Source organism: Salvelinus sp. IW2-2015, linkage group LG8 (genome assembly GCF_002910315.2).
Source record: "Salvelinus sp. IW2-2015 linkage group LG8, ASM291031v2, whole genome shotgun sequence".
Lineage (NCBI taxonomy): Eukaryota > Metazoa > Chordata > Actinopteri > Salmoniformes > Salmonidae > Salvelinus > Salvelinus sp. IW2-2015.
Window position 1 is genome coordinate 33,547,441 of NC_036848.1, and position 27,773 is coordinate 33,575,213.

The 27,773-nt window shown below is 42.5% G+C and overlaps 2 protein-coding genes across 5 annotated transcripts; one reads left to right on the forward strand and one right to left on the reverse strand.

Annotated features, from left to right (window-relative positions):
• The first annotated feature begins 217 nt into the window (after positions 1 to 217).
• Positions 218 to 15,177, forward strand: asah2 (N-acylsphingosine amidohydrolase 2). The gene is made up of 21 exons (XM_023993133.2): positions 218 to 461; positions 966 to 1,107; positions 1,342 to 1,448; positions 1,768 to 1,911; positions 2,085 to 2,261; positions 2,473 to 2,600; positions 2,743 to 2,820; positions 2,999 to 3,119; positions 5,066 to 5,191; positions 5,375 to 5,464; positions 5,814 to 5,918; positions 6,495 to 6,576; positions 7,103 to 7,218; positions 7,399 to 7,493; positions 7,800 to 7,839; positions 12,487 to 12,585; positions 12,688 to 12,783; positions 12,880 to 13,032; positions 13,153 to 13,209; positions 13,317 to 13,405; positions 14,521 to 15,177. The coding sequence occupies exons 2-21, from the start codon at positions 975 to 977 to the stop codon at positions 14,717 to 14,719; spliced, it is 2,235 nt and encodes a 744-aa protein (XP_023848901.1). The 5' UTR covers positions 218 to 461; positions 966 to 974; the 3' UTR covers positions 14,720 to 15,177.
• Positions 15,178 to 16,271: 1,094 nt separating this feature from the next.
• Positions 16,272 to 24,793, reverse strand: a1cf (apobec1 complementation factor). Of its 4 annotated transcripts, none has more exons than XM_023993136.2 (12): positions 24,676 to 24,793; positions 21,897 to 22,040; positions 21,251 to 21,385; positions 21,030 to 21,160; positions 20,573 to 20,811; positions 20,192 to 20,356; positions 19,975 to 20,072; positions 19,390 to 19,669; positions 18,453 to 18,646; positions 18,119 to 18,255; positions 17,063 to 17,199; positions 16,272 to 16,550 (listed from the first exon to the last, which is right to left on the reverse strand). In XM_023993136.2, exons 2-12 carry the CDS (start codon positions 21,993 to 21,995, stop codon positions 16,399 to 16,401), a joined length of 1,767 nt encoding a protein of 588 aa, XP_023848904.1. In that variant the 5' UTR covers positions 21,996 to 22,040; positions 24,676 to 24,793; the 3' UTR covers positions 16,272 to 16,398. The 4 variants fall into 4 exon arrangements, with proteins under 4 accessions (XP_023848904.1, XP_023848902.1, XP_023848903.1 ...); XM_023993134.2 differs by having other exon boundaries at positions 18,453 to 18,670; XM_023993135.2 differs by lacking the exon at positions 24,676 to 24,793 and adding an exon at positions 24,484 to 24,573 and having other exon boundaries at positions 18,453 to 18,670.
• Positions 24,794 to 27,773: the final 2,980 nt, after the last annotated feature.

Here is a 27,773-nt window from a genome sequence, read left to right on the forward strand (position 1 = left end):
AGAACTGTCCTGTTAACCACCCAATGAGAAGAGCTGATTGTGGTGAAACCATGGGAAAAATGTATCCGATAGGAAATAAATCCTATGTAGCACACTTAATCTGTGATTGTTGTATGTATGTACTGAAGAAGTGATCTTTCTCTGCTCAGTTTGGTCACGTGTATATTATTTCACAATGTAATCAACCATATGCATCTATGACCTTTGGAGTGAAAAATACTTCTAAGTTATATCTAATAGTTATGTAACAAAGCCACCCTTGGACAAGGCTGAGATGTATTTTATTGTACGAATGGGTTGTTTTCAATACAGGCTGTAAAAAAAATATCAGTCAAGTCATGTTACCTTAGTTCCAGGACTGTACACTATAACCTTGTCGGTCTGTTAGACACAATTCCATTTGTGTTGTCTTTTTCTCCTGAAGATATTGATCCTTCGCTCAAGGAGCGTGTAAACAATATGTGAGTATGACATGCTTTTACCATGTTGCTTTGCTACGTTGAAATGTGATTCTTATGTACGGGTAATGGCATTTTCTACTCCATGACAAACACCCGTTATGCTCTCGTGGTGTGCTATGACGTGTCATTCTGCAGTGAACTAGAAAAGATTCTGCTATTGACTGTTGTTATCTTGGAATGTCATTCAATGTTTAAAAGAATTGGAGCTTCAACAGTTGTGATTGCTTGGGGAATATTGTCAACTTAGACAGTTTCAACTTTTCTGTCCAGTTGCAAAATAAATCCATGCAAAAAACGGAATGAAATGATGCAGCATTAACAGATTTTATTACGTTTTTCAATAACCGTTTCTTTCTTCTATTTGCTATAATTTTCTAATACAAGCGTATCATTAGTGTGCTTCTGTCAAGCTTTAAGCTGAATGACTTTCGTTCATGAAGCACTTCTCACATTTCTAAGAAGTGCCTCTATTAACATTCTTACCACAATGTCTGTTATGCTTAGCGTTGGGCCATGGCTCGGGGGAAAACGGTGTGCTGTGGCCTGAGCACCCTCGAAGTTACCCTCATGGTCCTGTTTGTGGTCATGACCGCAGTATCTGTGGGGCTCATCTCAGTCATGGCCGTCCACTGGGAAGACCGATTGCGTAAGAGTTCATGTCCGCTTGTCTGCTTTTGCGCATGTGGGCAGTTTGTTATTTTAGTGCGAGATAGCAGGGGTTTATCATGTTGTTTATTTACGAATACGAGTAAACGTTCCTTGACCACATGACTGCCAAAAATGAAATCTACATTCCTTTTATTTATAAAAGTCTAATTCAGAAACATGTGTTTATTTTTGATGGTATGAACAACTGATGTGTCATGTTTTTTGACTACAGAGGAACCAGAGCCTACAGTAAGTCCTACTGCAGGACCACATGAGAACCCATACCTCATAGGGGTGGGCAGAGCAGACTGCACAGGACCCCCTGGGGATGTCCCCCTGGTGAGTGGCAACGGTCCTTCAGGACCCCGGAACTGAAGTTTTATTTATTTTTGTATTTTCTTGACTATTTCATAAAAAGTCATGCATGCTTCTTGCATTACACTAGTGGCGTCTCTTGTATGCTCACAAATCATTGTCATGGAGATGTGGCTGAGATTGACCCACCCACATTGAGAAATACCTGATAAGAATCTGTAATAGCATTTATGATGAGACAATGAGATGAGATCTATGATAAGGAGTCCTCGTTTTTAGTTGTTTACAGTTTGCACTTACAATGCCATAAACCAGGGAAGTTAATGGTATATCTTCATTCCAGATGGGCTATGCGAACTTGGAGCAGACTGCTGCGGGTATCCACACACGCCTCTTCAGCAGGGCCTTTATTGTGGATAATGGGAGCAAGAGGGTGGTGTTTGTGACAGCTGACATCGGCATGGTCTCTCAGAGGCTACGGCTGGAGGTGAGCTACAGTGTACCGAACTACACACACACACGTTAAGCTCTATTCGCTTTCAGAATCAAGGAGGAGGCTGACGGAAATGGAGAATGCAAATGCACTATAAAACACACTCAAAAAATGCATACGTTTGAATTAGTAGTCAGTGTTGTCTCATCCAATGCAATGTGTTTTAGGTGCTGAAGGAACTTGAGGTGAAATATGGTAACCTGTACAGACAGGACAACGTGATTCTGAGCGGCACCCACACACACTCTGGTCTGGGTGGGTACTTCCAATACACCCTCTTCATGATCACTAGTAAAGGTTACATCAAACCCTCCATCAAAGCCATCGTCAATGGAATTGTCAAGGTGCCTGTCCCTATGTCACTCCTGACTGCAATATATAAGTCCATATATCGTACTGCCTCAAGTTGACAATATTGATCACGTTTTATGCATTACAGTACTTGAGTTGCATTACTTCGCTATATATGGTATTCTAATACAATAAAATGGATGAACTAGTGAAAATGCTGTTGGAGTTTGCGGTTTGACAATAAAACCTTATGTGTCCACTTAGAGCATTGCTATAGCACACAGGAATATAAAACCTGGGAGAATCTACATGAGCAAAGGAGAGCTCGAGGAGAGCAACCTAAACAGAAGTCCTCACTCCTACCTCAACAACCCTGCAGAGGAGAGGAACAAGTATGTTTGTACCATTTTTTTTATACTGTAGCTCACAAAGTATAAATACAGGATATAGCTTGTAGACCAGGCTTGTTCATATTAGTGAATGTTTCAGAAATTGGTTTGTATTGTAGACTCTCAATCATACAACCTTTTACAGYTATAAATCCAACACAGACAAGCAGGTCACACTTCTGAAGTTCACAGACCTGGATGGAGATGGTATGGGCATGCTCAGGTAAAAGGAAACACGTTTCCACCTCTTATGTGCATCATACAAAACCAACCTGTGGCCTGTTGGTGTCAAAATCTGGCTATAATGACTTATGAGACTGGCAGTGAGATGTCTCTGAGGCCCTCTGACCCGTTGGTTCACATTTATCAGACCCATTGACATATGGCACTGTCACTTTCAGCTGGTTCGCTGTCCATGCTGTCAGTATGAACTACACCAATCAGATGGTCAGCAGTGATAACATGGGCTATGCCTCTTACCTACTGGAGCAGGAGAAAAACATTGGCTTCTTGCCTGGAGAGGTGAGGTTTCATTATCCTTGTCCAATCAACATTTTCATATTTAGTATAATAGAGACGTGGTGGCTGTTGGCCGTTTCCCCATTGCAACTACAGAATGATTGAATGTGTGTGTTGGGAGAGTGACTCGAGTCTGTTGAGAGCCTGTGTGGAACAAATAAATAGAGCCAATCTAAATGTTATTTTTCTGCACTTTTGGGCTGAATGTGTAATAAACTTAACTTCTGTAATTAAATCATGTTAATGCAGTTCTCCGTTATGCAAGTTGATTAAACCTAGCTCTCCACAATCACTCGAGAGCTGAGCTTTGATTTCTTTCTTTAACAAAATCAAAACTTTCAGACTGCTTACATATGCAAAACTTGGCTTTGATAAGCTAAATTGGGGTATGAGTTCATTAGAGCTGGGAACATTTTAAGTATTGATTAATAAAGTGATTTTGGAACTTACATTCATGGGACATGAAAACAAAATAAATATGTATATGAAATATATTACGTATATTACATTGTGTAATATATGGAATATATAGAGTACCAGGCAAAAGTTTGGACACACCTACTCATTTATTTTTACTATTTTCTACATTGTAAAATAATAGTGAAGACATCAACACTATGAAATAACAAATATTATGGAATCATGTAGTAACCAAAAAAGTGTTAAACAAATCAAAATATATTTTAGATTCTTCAAAGTAGCCACCCTTTGCCTTGATGACAGCTTTTCACACTCTTGGCGTTCTTTCAACCAGCTTCATGAGGTAGTCACCTGGAATGCATTTCAATTAAAAGGTGTGTCTTGTTAATTTGTGGAATTTCTTTCCTTAATGCGTTTGAACCAATCAGTTGTGTTTTGAAAAGGTAGGGGTGGTATACAGAAGATAGCCCTATTTGGTAAAAGACCAAGTCGATATTATGGCAAAAACAGCTCAAATAAGCAAAGAGAAATGACAGTCCATCATTACTTCAAGACGAATGAAGGTCAGTCAATCCGGAAAATTTCAAGAACTTTGAAAGTTTCTTCAAGTGCAGTCGCAAAATCCATCAAGCGCTATGATGAAACTGGCTCTCATGAGGACTGCCACAGGAAAGGAAAACCCAAAGTTACCTCTGCTGCAGAGGATAAGTTACCAGCCTCAGAAAATGCAGCCCAAATAAATGCTTCACAGAGTTCAAGTAACAGACACATCTCAACATCAACTGTTCAGAGGAGACTGCGTGAATCAGGCCTTTATGGTCGAATTGCTGCAAAGGAACCACTACTAAAGGACACCAATACGAAGAAGAGACTTGCTTGGGCCAAGAAACACGAGCAATGGACATTAGACCGGTGGAAATTTGTCTGGAGTCCAAATTGGAGAATTTTGGTTCCAACCGCCGTGTCGTTGTGAGACGCAGAGTAGGTGAACGGAAGATCTCCGCATGTGTGGTTCCCACCGTGAAGCATGGAGGAGGAGGTGTGACGATGTGGGGATGCAACAGGAAATTGACCCAACACACTTCCAGGCTGTGTAAGGGTTATTTGACCGAGTGATGGAGTGCTGCATCAGATGACCTGGCCTCCACAATCACCTGACCTCAACCCAATTGAGATGGTTTGGGATGAGTTGGACCACAGAGTGAAAGGAAAAGCAGCCAACAAGTGCTCAGCATATGTGGGAACTCCTTCAAGACTGTTGGAAAAGCATTCCAGGTGAAGCTGATTGAGAGAATGTCAAGAGTGTGCAAAGGGTGGCTACTTTTTATTTGTTTAACAATTATTTGGTTACTACATGATTCCATATGTGATTATTTCATAGTTTTGATGTCTTCATTATTTTTCTACAATGTAGAAAATAGTCACAAAAAAACCAAACTTGAATGAGTAGGTGTGTCCAAAGTTTTGACTGGTACTGTATGTGAAGGACGCCGTACTCCATTTGTATGTGTGACACTGTCTTGTTCCAGGGGCCGTTTGTGGCAGCCTTTGCCTCTTCTAACCTGGGAGACGCCAGCCCAAACATCAGAGGGCCATTCTGTGCCAACACTGGACTCCCCTGTGATTACCTCAACAGCTCCTGTCCCATCGGAGGGGTGTGTACGGCAGACACAAAACAATAGGAGTACTCCATGGAATACTGTAGCAGATGTTTACTGAACAGCATCAGCATGTTTACGTTCTGTGCAAATTCAAAGTTTATGTTCGCATAGAATCCATAGCAAAAAAACACTACCGCTCCAACCTATGTACACCACCTCTTGTGTGATGTTTTCCAGCTAAAAATGTGTGTTGCGCTGGGTCCGGCAGGATCTGACATGTTCAACAACACCAAGATCATAGGAGAGAACATTTTCAAAAGGGCAAAGGTAAGACATCTTACCGGTCACTATGAGTGATATGCCCATTTTAAGTCCATGACCTGTGAAACAACTTTGCCTCGCTGAGAAACCAATTACGTGGATAGATGTTTATCTTCTCCATCAAGAGATTAGTTGAGTTGATGATCCATATCTAGGTAACCTAAGGGTCAAGATCGTTGGCCAGTAACCGAAAGGTTGCTGGTTCGAATCCCCGAGCAGACTAGGCGAAACATCTGTTGATGTGCCCTTGAGCAAGGCACTTAATGCTAATTACCCTGTAAGTAGCTCTGGATAAGAGTATCTGCTAAATGACTAAACTGTAAATGCCTGTTATATTGTTGTCTGCCCCCTGAAGGATCTGTATGGTAAGGCCAGACAGGAGGTTCGTGGGCCCCTCCATGCAGCCCATCAGTGGGTGAATATGACTGACGTGACCGTCCAGCTAAACTCTACACACACAGTGAGAAACCCTAACCTTAATTCTCAACCTAACCTCTGGACCTGTAAGAGCACACAGGGAGCCAAACCAAAAAGTGTGTCGCAAGTAACAAAGAATGCCCTCGATTCAACTTCTCACCTCTGCCTCACTCTTTATCTTGAAACACTAAGAGGATGTTCTAGGCATTGACTTTTATGGTGCCTTGCTTTATCAACATCAGAGATAATGCTGGAAGTATTAAGGATAATATTATTCCCTGATGTCGACTGCAGTGTGATATAACTGAAAAATATGCCGATGTGCCCTTGAGCAAGACACTTAATCCTAATTGCTCCAGGGTCGCCGTTGATTATGGCAGGCACTGGCCGTGACCCCACTCTCTGAGGGTGTCTCAGGAAGATTTGGGATGTGCAAAAAAACACATTTTCAATTCACACATGCGTATTAATACACACTTGTACATGTATGAAATAGGACAAATATAAGCACCCACCTCATTATTATTATAATTATTATAACTGCAGAAGTTTGACCCAGTTCATTTTGATACAGTATGTATTGAATTTTGTGATTCTGACGCTTGTCTCTCACAATCAGGGCAGAACCTGTAAACCAGCCCTGGGACACAGCTTCGCCGCAGGGACTACAGACGGAGGAGGCGACCTCAATTTCACACAAGGTTAGAAACCTTTCTCTGCTTTTTAATGTCCATTATACACTGAGTGTACAAAACATTAGTAACACATGCTCTTTCCATGACATAGACTGACCAGGTAAATCCAGGTGAATGCTATGATCCCTTATTGATGTCACTTGTTAAATCCACTTCAATCAGTGTAGATTGGTATTTGGTTTTGGTATTGGTATTTAAGTGCAGTTTGAGTGTCAAGAACTGCAACACTACTGGGTTTTTCACGCTCAACAGTTTTCCGTGTGTATCAAGAATGGTCCACCACCCAAAGGACATCCAGCCAACTTGACACGACTGTGGGAAGCATTGGGCCAGCATCCCTGTGGAACGCTTTCGACACCTTGTAGAGTCCATGCCCCGACGTTATTGAGGTGCAACTCAATATTTGGAAGGTGTTCCAAATGTTTTGAACACTCAGTGTATATTATTGTACTATATTAAGATAATTTTCACGTAGATAATCACTCCTCAATGTACCGAATTGTTCTGAAATGTACATGCTGTATGTATCCAGGAGCTGTTGAGGGTGACCCATTTTGGGACGGAATTAGAGATGCACTGCTTGGAGCTCCCTCCAATGAGACTCAGGACTGCCACCAACCCAAACCTATTCTCTTTAGCACTGGAGAGGTGGGCACTGTTCTCTTTTTCCATTGCGGTCCAAGTGCGGCCAGAGACTTTCCATGGGCTTGAACTGCGTCGTTACAGTAGGCAAATTGTGTTTCCATAGCCAGAGCTGTGTGTCAGTATACTGTACATGATGTCACCATCAGTGTAATGTGACTGTAACCGTGCTGTTCTCTGCCTTAGATGACCTGGCCCCTCCCCTGGCACCCAAGCATTGTGGACGTTCAGATGATCACCATAGGACCTGTGGCCATCGTGGCTATCCCTGGAGAAATGACGTGAGTTTCCACTACAGTCTGTAGTTTTTATTTTTTTTATTTTTTTACCCTAATGGACCCTAATTAGATTTTCCTCACAATACTGTCATGGAAAATGTGATTAAGCAACAATGAGTTAGAGTTGGACTTGAGATGGAACAGGTTGTGACTCTGGGGTTGCTGGTCACGCATTCAGGCACACATTGGAAGAACAATGCAAATCAACCTTTAGTGAGAACACACAACACAAAACAGACAGTCCGCAGTGTTTGTTTAGCTGACGTGTTAAAAGACATTGATTGAATTCTGTTTACCCATGTGTTGCAGCACGATGTCAGGAAGGAGGATAAGAGAGGCAGTCAAGCAGGTGAGAATCAAATATCACACACATACAAATGTAGGCACATGCACACCACATGCACGCACACCCACTTATTAAGGCAAATATTCTTTTAGCATTCTTTATGTTTTAAATTTGAATGTATGTCATACAAATCACATTTTATCAAATCACATGGTTCGTATACAACAGGTTTGGACTGACAGTGAATTGCTTACTTAAGGCCCTCCCCAACAATGCAGAGAGAAAGAAAATAGAGAAATAATAGAAAAGTAAAACATGTAATAAAAGACAACACTGAGTGACAATAACTTGGCTATATGGGTACCAGTACCTGGTCCATGTGCAGGGGTACGGGGTAATTGAGGTGGGTGTGTACATATACAGTGCATTCAGAAAGTATTCAGACCCCTTGACTTTTTCCCCKAAAAAATTACGTTACAGCCTTATTCTAAAATGTATTACATATTTTTTTCCTTCATCAGTCTACACACTGACAAAGGGATAACAGGTTTTTGCAAATGCATTAAAAATAAAAAACAGAAATACCTTATTTACATAAGTATTCAGACCCTTAGCTATGAGACTCGAAATTGAGCTCAGATGCATCCTGTTTCCATTGATCATCCTTGAGATGTTTCTACAACTTGATTGGAGTCCACCTGTGGTGAATTCAAATGATTGGAAAGGCACACACCTGTCTATATATAAGGTCCCACAGTTGACAGTGCACGTAAGAGCAAAAACCAAGCCAGGAAGTCAAAGGAATTGTCTGTAGAGCTCCGAGACAGGATTGTGTCAAGGCACAGATCTGGGGAAGGGTACCAAAAAATGTCTGCAGCATTGAAGGTCCCCAAGGACATATTGGACTCCATCATTCTTAAATGGAAGAAGTTTGGAACCACCAAGCCTCTTCCTAGAGCTGGCCGCCCGGAAAAACTGAGCAATTGGGGGAGAAGTGCCTTGGTCACGGAGGTGACCAAGAACCCGATGGTCACTCTGACAGAGCTCCAGAGTTCCTCTGTGGAGATGGGATAACCTCCAGAAGGACTACCATCTCTGCAGCACTCCACCAATCAGGCCTTTATGGTAGAGTGGCCAGACGGAAGCGACTCTTCAGTAAAAGGCACATGACAGCCCGCTTGGTGTTAGCCAAAAACACTCTCAGACCATGAGAAAAAAGATTCTCTGGTCTGAAGAAACCAAGATTGAATTCTTTGGCCTGAATGCCAAGTGTCACGTCTGGGGGAAACCTGGCACCATCCCTACGGTGAAGCATGATCGTGGCAGCATCATGCTGTGGGGATGTTTTTCAGTGGCAGGGACTGGGAGACTAGTCAGGATCGAGGGAGCAAAGTACAGAGAGATCCTTGATGAAACCTGCTCCAGAGCGCTCAGGACCTCAGACTGGGGTGACGGTTCACCTTCTAACAGGACAACGACCCTAAGCACACAYCCAAGACAATGCAGGAGTGGCTTCGGGACTAGTCTCTGAATGTCCTTGAGTGGCCCAGCCAGACCCCGGACTTGAACCCGATTGAACATCTCTGGAGAGACCTGGAAATAGCTGTGCAGCGACACTCCCCATCCAGCCTGACAGAGCTTGAGAAGATCTGCAGAAAAGCATGGGAGAAACTCTCCAAATACAAGTGTGCCAAGCTTGTAGCATCATCCCAAAAAGACTCAAGGCTGTAATTGCTTCCAAAGGGGCTTCAACAAAGTACTGAGTTAAAGGGTCTGAATACTTATGTAAATGTTATATTTCATTTTTTTGCTTTGTCATTATGGGGTATTTTGTGTAGATTGATGAGGGGTTGGGAAATGTAATCAATTTTAGAATAAGTAACAGAGTGGAAGAAGTCAAGGGATCTAAATACGTTTCTGAATGCACTGTAACTAGGAATAAAATAATGGATAGTAAACAGCATGGGTGGACGGTGCCGTTCAAGATTTGGGAGGCCAATATTTCTTCTTCTTCTAATGCAGCATATTGGATGACTGTCATTCATATTCCATTCACCCAGCTCAATGTAACATCGATAGGTTTAGGCTACTACATGATACTCTAATTTTCCCTATACCCAATCATGCGGTTTCTACAACCTAGCATATGAATGAAAGTTTGCAACACACAGTTGAAGTCGGAAGTTTACATACACTTAGGTTGGAGTCATTAAAACTCGTTTTTCAACCACTTCACAAATTTCTTGTTAACAAACTATACTTTTGGCAAGTCGGTTAGGACATCTACTTTGTGCATGACACATAATTCTTTCAACAATTGTTTACAGACAGATTATTTCACTTATAATTCACTGTATCACAATTCCAGTGGGTCAGAAGTTTACATACACTAAGTTGACTGTGCCTTTAAACAGCTTGGAAAATTCCAGAAAATGATGTCATGGCTTTAGAAGCTTCTGATAGGCTAATTGACATAATTTGAGTTAATTGGAGGTGTACCTGTGGATGTATTTCAAGGCCTACCTTCAAACTCAGTGCATCTTTGCTTGACATCATGGGAAAATCAAAAGAAATCAAAAAAAATTGGAGACCTCTACAAGTCTGGTTCATCCTTGGGAGTAATTTCCAAATGCCTGAAGGTACCACGTTCATCTGTACAAACAATAGTATGCAAGTATAAACACCATGGGACCACGCAGTTGTCATACCTCTCAGGAAGGAGACGCGTTCTGTCTCCTAGAGATGAACGTACTTTGGTGCGAAAAATGCAAATCAATCCCAGAACAACAGCAAAGGACCTTGTGAAGATGCTGGAGGAAACAATTACAAAAGTATCTATATCCACAGTAAAACGAGTCCTATATCGACATAACCTGAAAGGCCGCTCAGCAAGGAAGAAGCCACTGCCCCAAAACCGCCATAAAAAAGCCAGACTATGGTTTGCAACTGCACATGGGGACTAAGATCGTACTTTTTGGAGAAATGTCCTCTGTCTGATGAAACAAAAATAGAACAGTTTGGTCATAATGACCATTGTTATGTTTGGAGGAAAAAGGGGGAGGCTTGCAAGCCGAAAAACACCATCCCAACCGTGAAGCACGGGGTTGGCAGCATCATGTTGTGGGGGTGCGTTGCTGCAGGAGGTACTGGTGCACTTCACAAAGATGGCTTCATGAGGAAGCAAAATGATATGGATATATTGAAGCAACATCTCAAGATATCAGTCAGGAAGTTAAAGCTTGGTCACAAATGGGTCTTTCAAATGGACAATGACTCCAAGCATACTTCCAAAGTTGTGGCAAAATGGCTTAAGGACAACAAAGTCAAGGTATTGGAGTGGCCATCACAAAGCCCTGACCTCAATCCTATAGAAAATGTGTGGGCAGAACTGAAAAAGCGTGTGCGAGCAAGGAGGACTACAAACCTGACTCAGTTACACCAGCTCTGTCAGGAGGAATGGGCCAAAATGCACCCAACTTATGGAAGGCTACTCGAAATTTAAAGGCAATGCTACCAAATACTAATTGAGTGTATGTAAACTTCTGACCCACTGGGAATGTGATGAATGAAATAAAAGCTGAAATAAATCATTCTCTACTATTATTCTGACATTTCACATTCTTAAAATAAAGTGGTGATCCTAACTGACCTAAGACAGGGAATTTTTACTCAGATTAAATGTCAGGAATTGTGAAGAACTGAGTTTAAATGTATTTGGCTAAGGTGTATGTAAACTTCCCACTTCAAATGTCAGAATAATAGTAGAGAGAATGATTTATTTCAGCTTTTAGCTACAGCTACTGGCTGTAGCTTATGCTTTCTGTACTAGATTCATTTTCTGATACTTTGATTGGGTGGACAACATGTCAGTTCATGCTGCAAGAGCTCTGATAGGTTGGAGGACGTCCTCTGGAAGTTGTCATAATTACTGTGTAAGTCTATGGAATGGGCTGAGAACAATGTGTCTCCTAGGTTTTGTATTGAAGCCAATGTACCCAGAGGAGGACGGAAGCTAGCTGTCCTCTGGCTACACCATGGTGCTACGCTACAGAGTGCTGTTGAGGCTACTGTATACCATTGCAAAACAGTGTGTTTTAGTCAATTATTTGGTGACGTGAATATATTTACTATAGTTTTATCTAAAAAGGATAACTTTTTAAATGTTTTTAATCATTTTAATTTGTATTAAAATCACCGAGGAGGATGGTCCTCCCCTTGCTCCTCTGAGGAGCCTCCACTGGTAAACAGTAGCAGCAGTGTATGTGACACTGATGAGTCCAAAAAGTTAGTGCAAAAAGGATCAATGGAGATAGTCCGAGTATCTATTTGGTTAACTATTTAACTTACTATTTAATAGTCTTATGGCTTGGGGGTATAAGCTGTTCAGGGTCCTGTTGGTACTGCGTGCCATGCGGTAGCAGACAGAACAGTTTATGACTTGGATGGCTGGAGTCTTTGACAATTTTTAGGGCCGTGCTCTGACACCGCCTGTTATAGAGGTCCTAAAGATCGGAGTGCCCTTGCCAAATCTTTTCAGCCTCCTGAGGGGGAGAGGCGTTGTCGTACCCTCTTCACAATTGTGTTGGTGTGTTTGGACCATGTTAAATCCTTAGTGATGTGGACACCGAGGAACTTGAAGCTCTCGACCTACTCCACTTCAGCCCCATTGTTGTGAATTACATGATGCTTGTGTATGTGTTTGTTGATCAGGAACTGGAGGCCCAGGGAACATTCAGTAACGCAGAGGTGGTCGTCGCTGGCCTGTGCAACATCTACACTCATTACATCACCACCTATGAGGAGTACCAGGTACGAGAGAACAAGCGATTTTGAGTGATATCAAATCACTGCTCCTGATCTGATCTGATCACTAAAGGGCCCATAGTCACTGATGAGTATTGTTTTCTACAGATCCAGCGTTATGAAGGAGCTTCCACCATCTACGGGCCTCATACACTTTCTGCATACATTCAGAAGTTTAGGGGCCTGGCCAAGGCCATTGCAGAGGTGAGGACCACATACTGTACAGTACATGTACCGGCTCCTGTTACAGTGAATGTCTTTTTCCAGCTGACTGCATTTCAACTTCTCCTATGCTCACAGGGTAAAGAGCAGGAGCTGCCCAAGGGTCCTGAGCCCCCGTTCTTCAAGGACAGTCAGCTGTTCAGCTTGCTTCCTGCTGCGGCTGTAGACAAAAAGCCAATCAACACCACGTTTGGAGAGGTTTTAGAGCAAGTGGACCCAGAGTACACGGTTGTAAGTCTGACTTGGTCAAAATGCTATGAGCTGATGTTTTTTTTAACTTGTTTACAACATCAATATTGAATCTCCTCAGCATATGAATGCAGTTCAAGGGATGTTAATGTATTCCTGTAGGGGGATGTTGCTTCAGTCACATTTGTTGCAGGGAATCCAAGACACTCAGGAGATATGGTGAGGCCGCAATCTTACACTTAACTAGTATCATTGATGGCATTATGCTTCTTTAGATACCTTGGTTGTATAGTATGTAGCACATCACTGATACCATGTCATTTTAGAGGGACAAGACTTTTGTCACTGTGGAAAAGTATCATAACAGCACAGCATACTGGGACGTCGTTCACACAGATGCATCTTGGGAGACAAGGTAGAGCACTGTTCATTCAAATTTCTTATTTCATAAACACTCTATCAGACATAATCCATTTTGTTAGAGCTTGATATCATTTTAATGGCCGCTGTAATAATTAGCGGCACCTGGAAAACTACCTGTTCAGTTTGATTATTTTATCTGACAAGCACAGAATGCTCATTGGGCATTATTCACATCGGGCCTTATCGTTCAAGGACCACTCGTTGATAATGTTGTGCTGAGTCAGCACCTTGTATCTGATTATCACCACAGCTTAACACACAGGCTGCTATTAAAGGGATATTGTGAGATTCTGGCATTTTAAGACATTATTCTACTTACCCAGTCAGATGAACTCGTGCAGTATGAAGGAAGTTAGCGGTAGTTTCCGAGCCAATGCTGACTAGCGTTAGCGCAACGACTGGATGTCTACTGGTACGCTGGCATTGCTACTGTACCTGTAGACTTCCAGTCATTGAGCTAATGCTAGTTAGCGTTGGCTTAGTTGTCTCACAAAACTACCACTAACTTCCTTCATACTGCACTCAGAGACATAAAAATGGTATCCACCAGTTCATCTGGCTCTGGGTAATCTCGCAGTATCCCTTTAAACACAGGCTCAAATCCAGGTTCACAATGACGCACAAGATGCGTCTAAAGGAATCATGAGGATGTAGACAGTGTATTTTAATTGACTCAGATTATTGATGGCCGAGTAGGTCGTTCATTGGCAGAGTTCGGCTGCGACGTTAATTGAAAGCATAACATGTATTTTTGAGAGGAGCATTGGTAGGTTGGGCAGGATGATTGGTTGGGGGTGGTCTTTAGAGCTTGTATAGCCCAATTAGGGTTAGATTCAACCCCCGTTCAATGGGGTCAGCATTGGTCCACTGACCTCCATGGTGTGGTCATGATGAGTCTAAAGCCTGATATATCTGTGTGACAGTAACGAGGTCACAGTCTCTTTGAACAGCTCAATCAACATAATCCTGACGACATCAGGGGTGGAGGTGGGGGGGAGGGTTTCAATGGAGGGTGTGAATGGAGGGTGACGCTGACCCCTCATGTCCCCCGTGTTCTTGTTTTCTTTTCTCTCTCCTCTCCTCTCCTCTCGTCTCCTTTCCCAATAGGTTTCACTGGGTGAAGAATGGAGCGGAGAGCAATGCTACCATTGAGTGGCACATCCCTCTGTCAGCCCAAGCTGGCTCCTACAGGATCCGACACTTTGGACACTACAAACAGCGGAAGGGATTCCTAGAGACTGTGATCATGGCGTATGAGGGTGTGTCGGGTGTCTTCAGAGTCTCCAAAATAACGTATAATTACTAACCACTGATCATTTGAATACGACAAGACCAGCAGTGGAAATAAGGCAGACGATGTACACTTCTAGTGGCCCTGATATGATAAAGATTGTATGTTCTCTATTTCAATGTAATACAATGCACGTACAGTACTAAAGCATTAAACAAGACCCATGCTTCAAAACAAAACCGGCCTTTGGGTTGACGTGCAAAAAGCCCATGTGCCGAATGGGGACTACACTCTACAAGGTGTGAGGGGAAAATACGTGTGATTTTGAATGAGAGCAGCTTCATTGCTAGTCTATATTTCATCTTCCATGGAAGTTAAGATAATTTGTTTATGATCAGTTTATTCACATGTAATTATGTGCAGTCCTAATTCTTTTATAGAATGAAATGATTTGAAGTATTGTGACACATTTCTTAGTTATATGTAGAAAGAAAGAGTTGTAATAAAGTGAAGAAAGCAGTTCTCAAAATGCAGCTGGTTTATTCATCATGGGCAATTGCAGTTCATGACACGTTCTAATTACCCAAGCAGTACCACATGTAGTTTCACAAAAATGTACCCATTTCTCCTTAAATTTCAGATTTGCATTRATTTCAACCCTTTATCATTTGCTTTTATGGGATTTCAGAGAAATTATTGAGGCACAGAGAATTTGAAATATCCAAAAACAATATAACTATACAAATAGTGTTGGATTTCTGGTATAAAAATACGTTCTAAGTGCTATACACACTTTAATACTGTCACTGCTTAGGCATTATCATATTTATCAGTGTCGTTTCYTGCCCTGATAAGTGTGTTAACACTTCCAATGTCCATGTTCACAAGCCTAGGTCGGGTGTAAGGTAATAAGGGGAATAAGCAAAACAGAATGACGTCGATCTCTGTTCAAGATGATCGTCCATAGCTAACACTCCAATGTAAAGACATTTTTTTACAATAAATATCCCATGGCTAAAACAGACACGTTTGCACAGACTTCCATAGACAACAAAACCTTAAAATATTAAAATAGGCAGTTCAGCTTCACAGCTTGTGGATGGTTTTCATTTTCTGCACACTATAACATCGGAAAAGAGAGGGAAACAAATTCTCTGTATGCATCTGTAAATACTGAGACACAAATAGCAGAAAGAAACCCCCTTTTCCACACATCTCACCATCAAAAGTGGCTGAACTACGCCAGTGTTTTCAGTTTAACAATGTACAACTGTGCAACAACATCAAAAGGCACCTGCAGCAGATTTAGGTAGAAAGTAAAGGTCACCATTGAAACTATGGCAGAAATGGTATCCCTGACATTTGCAAACTCTACTTCTATCAATGATTTATGAGGAAATATAAAGACTTTTAGGGACAATTGAACAAACTTGAAAGGGACACTACAACCTCTATTGGGTCAAAGGAAGTCACTAGTCCGTCACTATGAACCAGCAGCTGTGTCATAAAAAAAGATGATTTGGGAAAAAAAGAATTGGCCGTCAAAATAATGATAAAATACATCATAAGCAATCTACTTCTGACAATTTGCTAACTCTACAACATCTAATTGTGGTCCTCTACCACTAAATAGATCAACACAATCAAATGAAATTGACATAATGGATACTACATAAGTTTTACACAGACTGAGAATGTATATACTAAGAAAGAATGCTGGTGACTGAGACGAGGTTCCAGGATGGCCCTAGAACTTAGAACACTCCATAACCGTCTCCACGGGTTGCCACGGCGAAGGCCGGATAGCCCTCGTAGGTAGCGTATGCTGTCAGGTCCTGGCCCAGGGTGACAGCCTGTTTGAGCTGGGAGGCAGCTACTGAGGCTGAGGTGTTCGCTATTGTGTAACCTGCAGATCAGGAGAAATGACGTACATTTAAGTAGTTTAATCTCATATCTTGCTGTTATTGTGTCTGTATGATACGTTTTTTTCTAGAACCTATCACAAACTAGCACTTGCCAGAATATGTCATTAATGAGGTTCCAGGATGGCACTAGAACTTAGAACACTCCATAACCATCTCCACGGCGAAGGCCGGATAGCCTTTTGGTTTGGTTAGTATATGTAGTGTATACCATTATGTGGTTCTAGGCTAGCGACCTACTCTAGAGAGAGGGTTGGATGATGGTTCATCTTATTGACCTTTGTGGGAGGCAGGTAGCCTAGTGGTTAGAGTGTTGGGCCTGTAACCGAAAGGTTGCTAGATGGAATCCCCGAGCTGACAAGGTAAAAATTGGTCGTTCTGCCCCTGAACAAGGCAGTTATCCCACTGTTCCTAGGCCGTCATTGTAAATAAGAATTTGTTCTTAACTGACTTGGCTTGTTAAATAAAGGTAAATAATAAATAAATTACAACATACCTGGGAATGCAGCTACTGCTGCAGAGGAGGCCTCAGCGCCCTCTGTCTGCAGCCCCAGGGTCTGCAGGGCATGCTCCGCAGCATGAACCTTGGCCTCATCCACAGCTGTACACAGCTTGGCTGGGGTGAACGGATGCCTGGAGGAAAGAAGGGAGAGAKGGTTAAAGAAGTTGATGTTGTATGTATGTAAATGGTATGTAATAGAAGAGCCCAGACACTTGCTCTTTTTGCGATTTCACTTGGCTTTAGAAATTGACCACACTAGCGATAGACTTCCTCATGCTTATTCATGAGTTGTGTCATTACAATCTTTATCCACAACGTTTTTTCCATGTTGTGTGACTCGAGCTATAGCAGGGGTGGGCAATTCCAGTCCTTCGACGGCCTGATTTGGTGTCACAGTTTTTCCCCAGCTCCAGTTTTACACACCTGACTCCAATAATCACCTAATCATGATATTCAGTTTAGAACGCAATCTGATTAACCAGCTGRGTTTGCTAGGGATGGAGAAAAAGTGTGACACCAATCAGGCCCTAGCGGACTGGAGTCGCCCCCCCAGGAGCTAGAGCCTACCTTTACGTGTGCGCATGCGCGAGCTACACGGAAGAAGTATCGCTCGAGTCGCACGCACCACATGTCTGACATGGAATATAACGTTTCGGATAAAGTTGGGAATGACAAAATCACATGTGTACGACATCTAAAGACCTGRATCGCTATACTGAGAGCGTTGCCGTTTCCAAAATGACAATGTTTGGGTGTTTTTGGAATCTTTGTTCATGTTTTATCTGTGCCCTTGCAACTTCTTAACGAGCACGAATAGTTTTATTGCTGGTGGATTACGTTTATCAAAACCAAGTCGAATCGCAAAGAAGGTGTTTGGGCACTTCTGTAACATGCCATTTACATCCAAAATACAGATTTGGTAAAAAGAAAAGAAAAGTGAACTTCTTTTAAAGGTTATTTTATCCAAAGGGGTCCTTCGATATAGGAAGCCACTACTGAAAATATAACTGATGTGTACAGTAGACGCCAAAGTATGGCTGTGTTTCTTACACATTAGGGTATTGGGTGGCCAGAGCCGGAATGGTGACTTTGTAGAGGAACAGTTGCCTTTGATCAAGTCCGATGGCAGAGTGAAGCTGGTAAACTGGCTGCCCCCAGTTGTTCTTCTGGCACACATCCTCCAAGATCTGGAAGATAGTATACGAATCGATACATATCCATAGATCAATCAATGATATGACATTGTTTTTCTGCATCATTCAATTATTGAGTGAGCAGAATTCTGAATACCTTATTTAGGGCTAATAAGTAAGTGTGTGGGTGCGTGTGTGTTTGTTCCTCATCATGCAGTTCTCATGCATTGCCTCATCCAGGAGGTGTGTACCTGTGGCGCATGTTTGATACCGGGAGGCTTCATAGACACAGGGTTCATGGGCGTGAGCTCCATGCCCGGCAGCAGGTCAAAGAGCTTGTCGTCGGGGTGCTTGTCTGTCTTTAGTTGGTAGGTGGCACAGCCTCGGCCTACACCTGCGTAGGCAAGGTATCCGCGACCACCCATTCCGCGCACCCCCGCTGCCCCTACAGGTACATTCATGTAAATTTCTAGGAATGCAAGAAGGCATTAAATCCAATCAAAATCACCAGAAATCACCTGGGGGCCATCAAGACGATGTAAACACTGATTATGGTGTCATCCAGGCCGGCACAGTACAGCGATTCTCATTTTCACCGCTTAAAGCTGTGGCGTTATTTTGATTATTTTTTGGGGTCGTCATTCATTTCAATGATTCCATTTTCAACATGTTCAATTCCCCCCAAATCCAACTTAATTGAATGATCGCACTTGTCATACTAGACTGTAATATGCAGCCATGGAGAGCACATTTTAAATGAGTCAGACATCCCAAATCTCTTTCTACTATAAATAAAGCAGTACAGCACAGTGCTAAATGCATGAAAATGGGTAACTTATCTCTATTATGAGATCAAACATAGACATAAATGAAAGAAAATATACTATCATTGCAAAATGTGTATTTGGTTCCAGCCTTGTTTAACATTTGAATGAAGTATTTTAGAACATGCTGTGATTAAAACCATTCATTGCAATTTAGACAAGTCATTTCAGTTTAATCTTTCAGTGAAGTGCTGATGTTGGAATCTACCCATCGAGGCTGGTTGGATTTGGATCTCTCAAGTGATTATAGCAGATACCATTGATCAAGTCAGGTACTCAAAGACAAAGATTGGTAGATAAATTGCCATATATATTTGTGTCTCACTGATTGTCTGTGGAGAGGAAGCAGAGAGAGGGTACCCACCTCTAACCGAGGGTGTGCGCACCAGGCCACGGCCACCCACATGCCCCTTGGCACTGGGGAAGCGGAACTGATTAGGAATAGCAGCATATGCCTGTGGGGCGTAGAACACTGGGGCACCCAGGTAGGCTGCTGAGGGATCATACACCTGGCCCAGTGTGTAGGTGTACTCCCCCTGGAGCAGGGCCCCACCTCGGCCACCTGTACCTCGGGTGTAGCGCACATAGTTGTCCTTATCCACCGGCTTGGCCAGGGTCACCTCCACGGGAGAGCCATCCACCAGCTAGGGGAGGAGTTGACATTTAGTAACTGTTCAGTGTAGAGGATGGTTGTGTGGCTGGATCGTGCATTGTTGTGTGGCTGGATCGTGCATTGTTGTGTGATATTGCTTGGTTCTGGTGGCTGAGTGGCTGGAGCCTGATTCTGATGTGAGTTTGATTCCCACATGAGTTGCATGTATTGATATTGCGTGTATGGTTAACTGGGAGTCACTTTAGATAGAAGCACGTGTCGTCATAACATTACATGTCCTGGGATAGACCGGTGCGAGAGAGAGGCCCGCGAGAGAGAAAGTGTTAGAGATTATACCTTTCCGTTCACTGCGTCCATGGCGCTTATCGCGTCCTCTCTCTGGGTGAAATGGACAAAGGCGTAGTCTCTGATCTTCTTCACTCTCTCTACAGCACCTGTGGATCGTTAACATACATCCGCTTATCAACCCCATTACAACACACGGTCACGTACAGAAACTCATTGTTGAACCCAAACGTGACACACTATCCGGCTGTACTGTAACTGAACCTGCCTGGTTTGATGCTGTTGAACTCCTTCTCGATGGTCTCTTCTGTAGTAGCCAGCATCAAGTTCCTCACATAGAGAATCTTCACCGTTGCCATGGTGTCCTCGTCCACTTCCACTTCAGGCTCCGCCCAGTCCACAGCGATGGCGTGTCCCCACAGCTGGATCCTCCCTGGGGAAGAAGATCAGGAAGTTCAACATTTCAGCCAATCAGCCCACCCAAAGTCATAAGACCCAAATTGGTTTTCATAGTCAAAAGTCTCAAAGTTATCATCCAATATGATATACTATATCCTTCCATAGGATTATGTTACAATGATGCTGTTTTTAGACTGACTGCGATTCTCAGTACTATGACTGTTAATAGTATAAAATAAGGGCCCAGTACCTGGCAGTAGTTTCCTCCTGGCCATGGCTGCAGCACGGTGACTGTCGTACTCCACAAAGGCGAAGCCCCTGTTCTTGGTCTTGTCCGCAGCACTGGGGTAAACAATCACCTCCAACACCCCATCTGTCACTTTCTTCATCTCCATCAGGATCTCCTCTCTCTTCTTGGATTTGGGGATTCCCCCRACAAACAGACGACAGTTGTCCACACTGGCACACACTCCTAGGAGTCTTCCGTTCCTGGAGAGGAAACAGATTGAATTGAATGGGAAGATTGATTTAGTTTGTCAACAATGTACACAATGAAATCCGATATTGTTGCTGCATGCTGATGAAGAGAGTGTTCGTAGTCCTGCAATGAGTTTTCCATGACTCAGGCATATGTTTCTGGTAGCTGACCATTAGGCTTCACAGGGCTTTTTCTCCATTTCATTTCATTGTGTCATGTGATTGTTTACCTGATTTCATAGTTATTGAGCTGTTTCATGGCGGTCTTAGCTTCATTTTTGGTGGTGAAGGTAACAAATGCATATCCTCTATTATTGCCGTTGAAGTCCATCATCATCCGGACCTCATAGATCTTCCCAAACTGTGWATAGAAAGGGGATTTATTTTGAAAACAAGGACATACAACAGGTTACACTTTGGCAACCGTTTTAAGTCGGCAAACATCTCTTACTTTCTCACAGAGGGGGACCAGCTCATCCTCGAAGAGGTCCCTGGGTAGCTTCCCCACAAAGATCTCACTGCCCCTCTCTGGGGGAGGGCCTTCCCAGCCTGGAGGGGGCCCGCCGTACCTCCTCTGACCATTCTCCTGTGGACACAACTGGAATGAGTAACCAGTAGCACAGGGTTTGTAAGGATTTCCTACCACTTCAAAGCCCTTTTGTAATGCAGGTTTCATTCCGAATGAGAGATTGGAGCATTCATATAGAAATCTCCCTGATATCTTCATTTGGTATGATCTTGTAGTTGTGCACAAATTGCTCAGACAATCCGCATAGCAATAAAGTATGAGCTGTAGAATCACCAATCAAATGAAATTGCCAGGGGCCAGACTGCAGCAATAACGGCCAAAGGGATCCAGTCGTTTGTCTCTTCCACCACAGGGTGGTGCCCCATTATCACTTGTCATGATCGAGGCCAAGCGAAAATAGGTTTGAAACTGATGGATAGGCGTTGGATTTTATCAGAGCCCCACTTCATTGCACACAAACTCCATAAAGAAGGATGACTTTTGTGCGGGGGCCATGTGATAGTATCCAACACTGTGCATTGGCCATATACTGGGTGAAAGGCCTAAATGATTGGGGTCTGGTTCCTACCTGCAATAATTGATATCCTGTGCGCTGAATGAGTGCACGCAGCGACACCTCTTTCTGCATGCCCGTCAGTCCATCCCCGGATTTTTGATTAGATTCCATTGAGAGCGATTGTCAGCAATAAATCAGCAAAATTAGGGGTGCTCACTGAAATTAAATCACAATTCAGAACACATCAGTGACATCGCTGAACAACCCATACAGTTACCTGACTGAACTGGAGCTCAATAGGTCACCAAATCACACTGTTACCGTGCCTAAGCCTTCTTTTGTTACTATTTTCACTTTTTAGGCATAATCTCTTGAACTGGTTCAGACCTTCAGTAATGTATCACACTTATAGCAAGACAATTGTGCTCTGTATTGTGAGATACATTTGCTCATAAGTACAATTTAGCCTTTACAGAATGATTGCCTTTACAGAATGATTACCTTTACAGAATGGTAACCTTTACAGAATGATTACCTTTACAGAATGGTAACCTTTACAGAATGATTACCTTTACAGAATGATCAGGTATGATTTTGGCTGAATAGCACCTCCAACATGTACTCAGTTGTTATGCACTAATGCCATTGCTCCATGTCATGACGACATGTAGAGAGAAGCCTATTTCATTCAGTTCCCTGTCAAGGACAGCTATGTAATTATTAACGAAACTCAGCCAACCACAGGAACAGCAGACCACCACTGAGGCCACTTTTGTCTCAATCTATTCCACCCCACTCTCTCATGTACTGTTACATAAGACATACATGAAGTATTTATGCAACAGCTTTGAATAAGGGTCTCTTAATCAAGCCTTTTGATTTTCAATGGCCAATCACAAGACGCCCAACACTAGCACACTATAGGCTACTTCAAGATAATCCTCTTTTGTTGGTAAGAGGTTGATTAAATTATCAGGACGATACAGTAAACAGGCAACTCTGAGTGTTGCAATCATTTCCATCCTGATTGAGAGGCCTGTCTCTGTTTCTTTCTACACATATGGATCAAAGAGAGGCCTGCTAGTGACGACAAGGCTCCACTCAGAAGGGGTCAAAGGGTACGTGAGGGGTGACGGCCACTCAAACGATCTTCAAACGTTCTCAAGTGCCAATCATGACGGAAATTATGATATCATGCARACACTGTCTTTTTCACCTTGAAATGTTTCCAAATACAGTCAAACCAATCTCTCCTTTAAGAAAGTGAATTCTGCCAACACACACAAGCCCACAGATGGCTTTGTTTTCACAGTTCACTCCTCATCACTCTCCTCAACGGCTGTCTGGAAGGCTTTGTTGTAAATGTCAAGACACCAGGCAAAATATGAAATACTGGAGTAGACCTGCTCTCGGGTCGAGCACCATCCTTCACRGACAGTCAAGCCAGAGGTGATATGGTTTCACTCTCTCATTTCAGATTTCAGATTGTTTGTTCACAATGTCATCAGTAACAATACTGGGACCCAGGTCATGTATTTTCATCTGTGAATTCAGTATTAGCTGCCATTATGATACTCTCCAGGCCTGTGTCTAGAGAGATGAGTTATTGCCTAATCATTCGCTAGCAGAACATTAGCGTAGGCAGCCAGCCATGGCAACATCACTCTTCTATTCCCTGACCAAGAAACACCCTCAATGAATCTCTACTGTCAAATATGAGGTATTGGGTTACGCGGGTGCCACTTTAAGCCTAGGTAAACACCTGGGGAGGAAAACGGTCTTTATGTTCTATTTCTGTTCTGGGTGGCTTGGAGAGAAGGCGTTGTTATGAGGGTAGGCCCTGAGTGAACATAATACTACAGAACTCCATTACACTCTCTCTCTTTCTCTTATTCTCACTCTGTCTGGGGCTCTCTTCACGATAGCCTGGTTACCGTTTGCGTAAACAAGATAACTAGACGGAGGCTTATCTGGCAGTGATCAGTACCTGCTTTTAGGAGCTTTGTTGACTGAGGCTAAATACACACAGGGCTGAAGGCCACTGGGTTGGCCGCTGCTGCTGCTGGAAAAATTAGTCCGAAAAGATTTATAATACAAATGATATCAAATAGTTCAGACTTATATCCCTTTTGGAGTCTTTAGTCACACGTTTTATGAATTATCTTTCCTTTTGAGAAAAGCCCCTTTAATGTTTACTGGGTTATGTGTTTTTTCCACTGGACCTCGAAGTTAAAATGGAGCTATGACTAAGGTTCCATATGTTCATTGGCATCTGGCCTACATACCATACCTTACGGTATGTATGTGGTAGGTAGTGGTAGGTGTATTTAATAGGATTACATTTCAGTTGAAAGAGCTACTGTTAATCAGTTTGTCTTATCTGAAACTGTAAGCCCCCTACTGTGAACACTATGCCCTTACTGTCATAGAATCAACAATTGACAAATAAAAATGATAGACCGGCTACAAAAGTATAAACGACTGAATTAAACTGACCATTTCAAACGTGGCTTTTCCCCGCCAGGCATGTCACACATGTGACACCTTCAACATCAACACGATTAACAGAAAATGACACGCCACTGTTTGAATCAAAGTTGTTTCCAAACATCTACATGAAACCATCTAACCGTGCCTCCCTCTCCCTCTGCTTTCTTACCTTGACCGTGTCCTCAGAACCATACGAGTCACCCAACACAACATTTGACCACAGGTGATCAGTTAGATCTGTCACATGAAAAACATCCCCAGTGCTAAGAGAGCAGATCTCCAAGGGGAGTTTTTTTTTTTTTTTTACAAGACTCCAAAGCAGCAGACACACAGCAAGGAAGAGTTAGGGAGCAAAGCTTACCTGAGCAATTCCAGAGATCAACACCCGGAAGACTCAGTCCTTCATTCTGGGGAATTTAGCAACGTGTCACTGGGGTGATTCTGTCATCACATCATATCAAACTCCAAAGGTTCACTGTCCCGCAGCTGCTTTATGAGCCTGCAGGGTTAAACTTTAACCAGCCCTATCTCTCTCTGCCTCTGCCTGCAGAGAGAGGAGCCCTTTGACCAGGGACAACAAGATCATGGTGCTCTCAGCCAGACACAGACTCACTGCTCACTTAACTAAAACACCACATTATATACTCTCAAGTCAATATGATTATTTTTTGTAATATTAAATCACGGTATTAACCATAACTTTTGACTCAGGAATACAGTAGCAGTCAAATGTTTGGACACGCCTACTCATTCAAAGGTTTTACTTTATTTGTACTATTTTATACATTGTATAATAATAGTGAAGACATCTAAAGTATGACATAACACATATTCTGGAATCACGTAATAACCAAAAAAGTGTTAAACAAATCAAAATATATTTTATATTTGAGAGATTCTTCAAAGTAGTCACCCTTTGCCTTGATGACAACTTTGCACACTCTTGGCATTCTCTCAACCAGCTTCACCTGGAATACTTTTCCAACAGTCTTGAAGGAGTTCCCACATACGCTGAGTACTTGTTGGGTGCTTTTTCTTARATTTACATTTAAGTCATTTAGCAGACGCTCTTATACAGAGCGACTTACAAATTGGTGCATTCACCTTATGATATCCAGTGGAACAACCACTTTACAATAGTGCATCTAACTCTTTTAAGGGGGGGGGGGTTAGAAGGATTACTTTATCCAATACCTATCCTAGGTATTCCTTAAAGAGGTGGGGTTTCAGGTGTCTCCGGAAGGTGGTGATTGACTCCGCTGACCTGGCGTCGTGAGGGAGTTTGTTCCACCATTGGGGTGCCAGAGCAGCGAACAGTTTTGACTGGGCTGAGCGGGAACTGTACTTCCTCAGAGGTAGGGAGGCGAGCAGGCCAGAGGTGGATGAACGCAGTGCCCTTGTTTGGGTGTAGGGCCTGATCAGAGCCTGAAGGTACGGAGGTGCCGTTCCCCTCACAGCTCCGTGAGCACTCTGTGGTCCCAAACCATCTCAATTGGGTTGAGGTTGGGTGATTGTGCAGAACAGGTCATCTGATGCAGCACTCCATCACTCTCCTTCTTGGTCAAATAACCCTTACACAGGCTGGAGGTGGGCTGGGTCATTGTCCTGTTGAAAAACAAATGATAGTCGCAAACCAGATGGGATGGTATATCGTTGCAGAATGCTGTGGTAGTCATGCTGGTTAAGTGTTTCTTGAATTCTCAATAAATCACTGATAGTGTCACCAGCAAAGCACCATCACACCTCCTCCTCCATGCTTCATGGTGGGAACCARACATCCAGAGATCATCTGTTCACCTACTCTGCGTCTCAAAAAGACATGGCGGTTGGAATCKAAAATCTCAAATTTTGACTCATCAGACCAAAGGACAGATTTTCACTGGTCTAATGTCCATTGCTCGTGTTTCTTGGCACAAGCAAGTCTTCTTCTTATTGGTGTCCTTTAGTAGTGGTTTCTTTGCAGCAATTCGACCATGAAGGCCTGATTCACGCAGTCTCCTCTAAACAGTTGATGTTGTGATATGTCTGTTACTTGAACTTATTTCTGAGGCTGGTAACTCTAATGAACTTGGGTCTTGCTTTCCTATGGCGGTCCTCATGAAAGCCAGTTTCATCATAGCGCTTGATGGTTTTTGCAACTGCACTAGAAGAAACTTTCAAAGTAAATTTTTTCCGTATTGACTGACCATGTCTTAAAGTAATGATGGACTGTCAATTCTCTTTGCTTATTTGAGCTGTTCTTGCCATAATATCGACTTGGTCTTTTACCAAATAGGGCTATCTTCTGTATACCACCCCTACCTTGTCACAACACAACTTATTGGATCAAACGCAATAACAAGGAAAGAAATTCCACAAATTAGCTTTTAACAAAGCACACCTGTTAATTGAAATGCATTCCAGGTGACTACCTCATGAAACTGGTTGAGAGAATGCCAAGAGCATGCAAAGCTGTCATCAAGGCAAAGGGTGGCTACTTTYAAGAATCTAAAATCTAAAATATATTGTTTAAAACTTTTTTTGTTCCGACATGATTCCATAATATGTGTTATTTCATAATTTTGATGTCTTCATTATTATTCTACAAGTTAGAAAAAAGTAAAAATGAAGAAAAACCCTTGAATGAGTAGGTGTCCAAACTTTTGACTGGTACTGTATGTGTTTTCCTGTTTAAGAGATAGTGCCACAATTACATGTGTATAAAGTAAATTAAATGAATGTGTAGTACTTTGACAGCGAGAGCTATATATTCTGTTATTCTATTCAGCAAAAATAATATCACCAAAGTCGTAGTGTGACACATTATCCACCATTTGTCAGTGATAGACTGCAGGTAAACAAGCTTCTGAGATGCCATGTTGTCGTGCCACAGTGTTTGCTGTTTCGTCTTGTTTGTTTGAGTGACATATCACCTAGATTACATAGGCAGGCAGAGTCTCCCTGCTTAGTACGCTTTACCCTCTCAGGGTTTTTACCAGGTGTTTCTCTGTCTAGCTGTTCACATCCACACCACTAATCAGAGTTGGCCTCCTAGCTGGGATGAATAAGAAGTAGGTGAGACCGGGCATGATTGTAACACGGGATAGTTGTAACACTCTCAAATACTCCAATCAGGAACAAGCTAAAATCATGTGACTCACTGCACATGTTCAGTTTAGTACGCAACCCTCATGTGACGAAGCAATACCCTGTGATAAACTCTGCAAATTTGATTGACAAAAATCACATTTTGAAGTAACAGAGTATTTTTTTTTGTGACGGTATCACCTGCTTTGTAGTTAGATTCACCAAACTTATTTCAGGTATATAACCAGTTTGTGTAGATATACTTGGCGTAAGTTAGCAATGCTAAAGTTTGAACGGCTCAAATGATTATTTCTGCAACACAAAATGTTTAACATGGCAATGTTGTTCTCATGTTCTCAATAAAGGCTTTCAATATCTTGTTGCATGTCATGA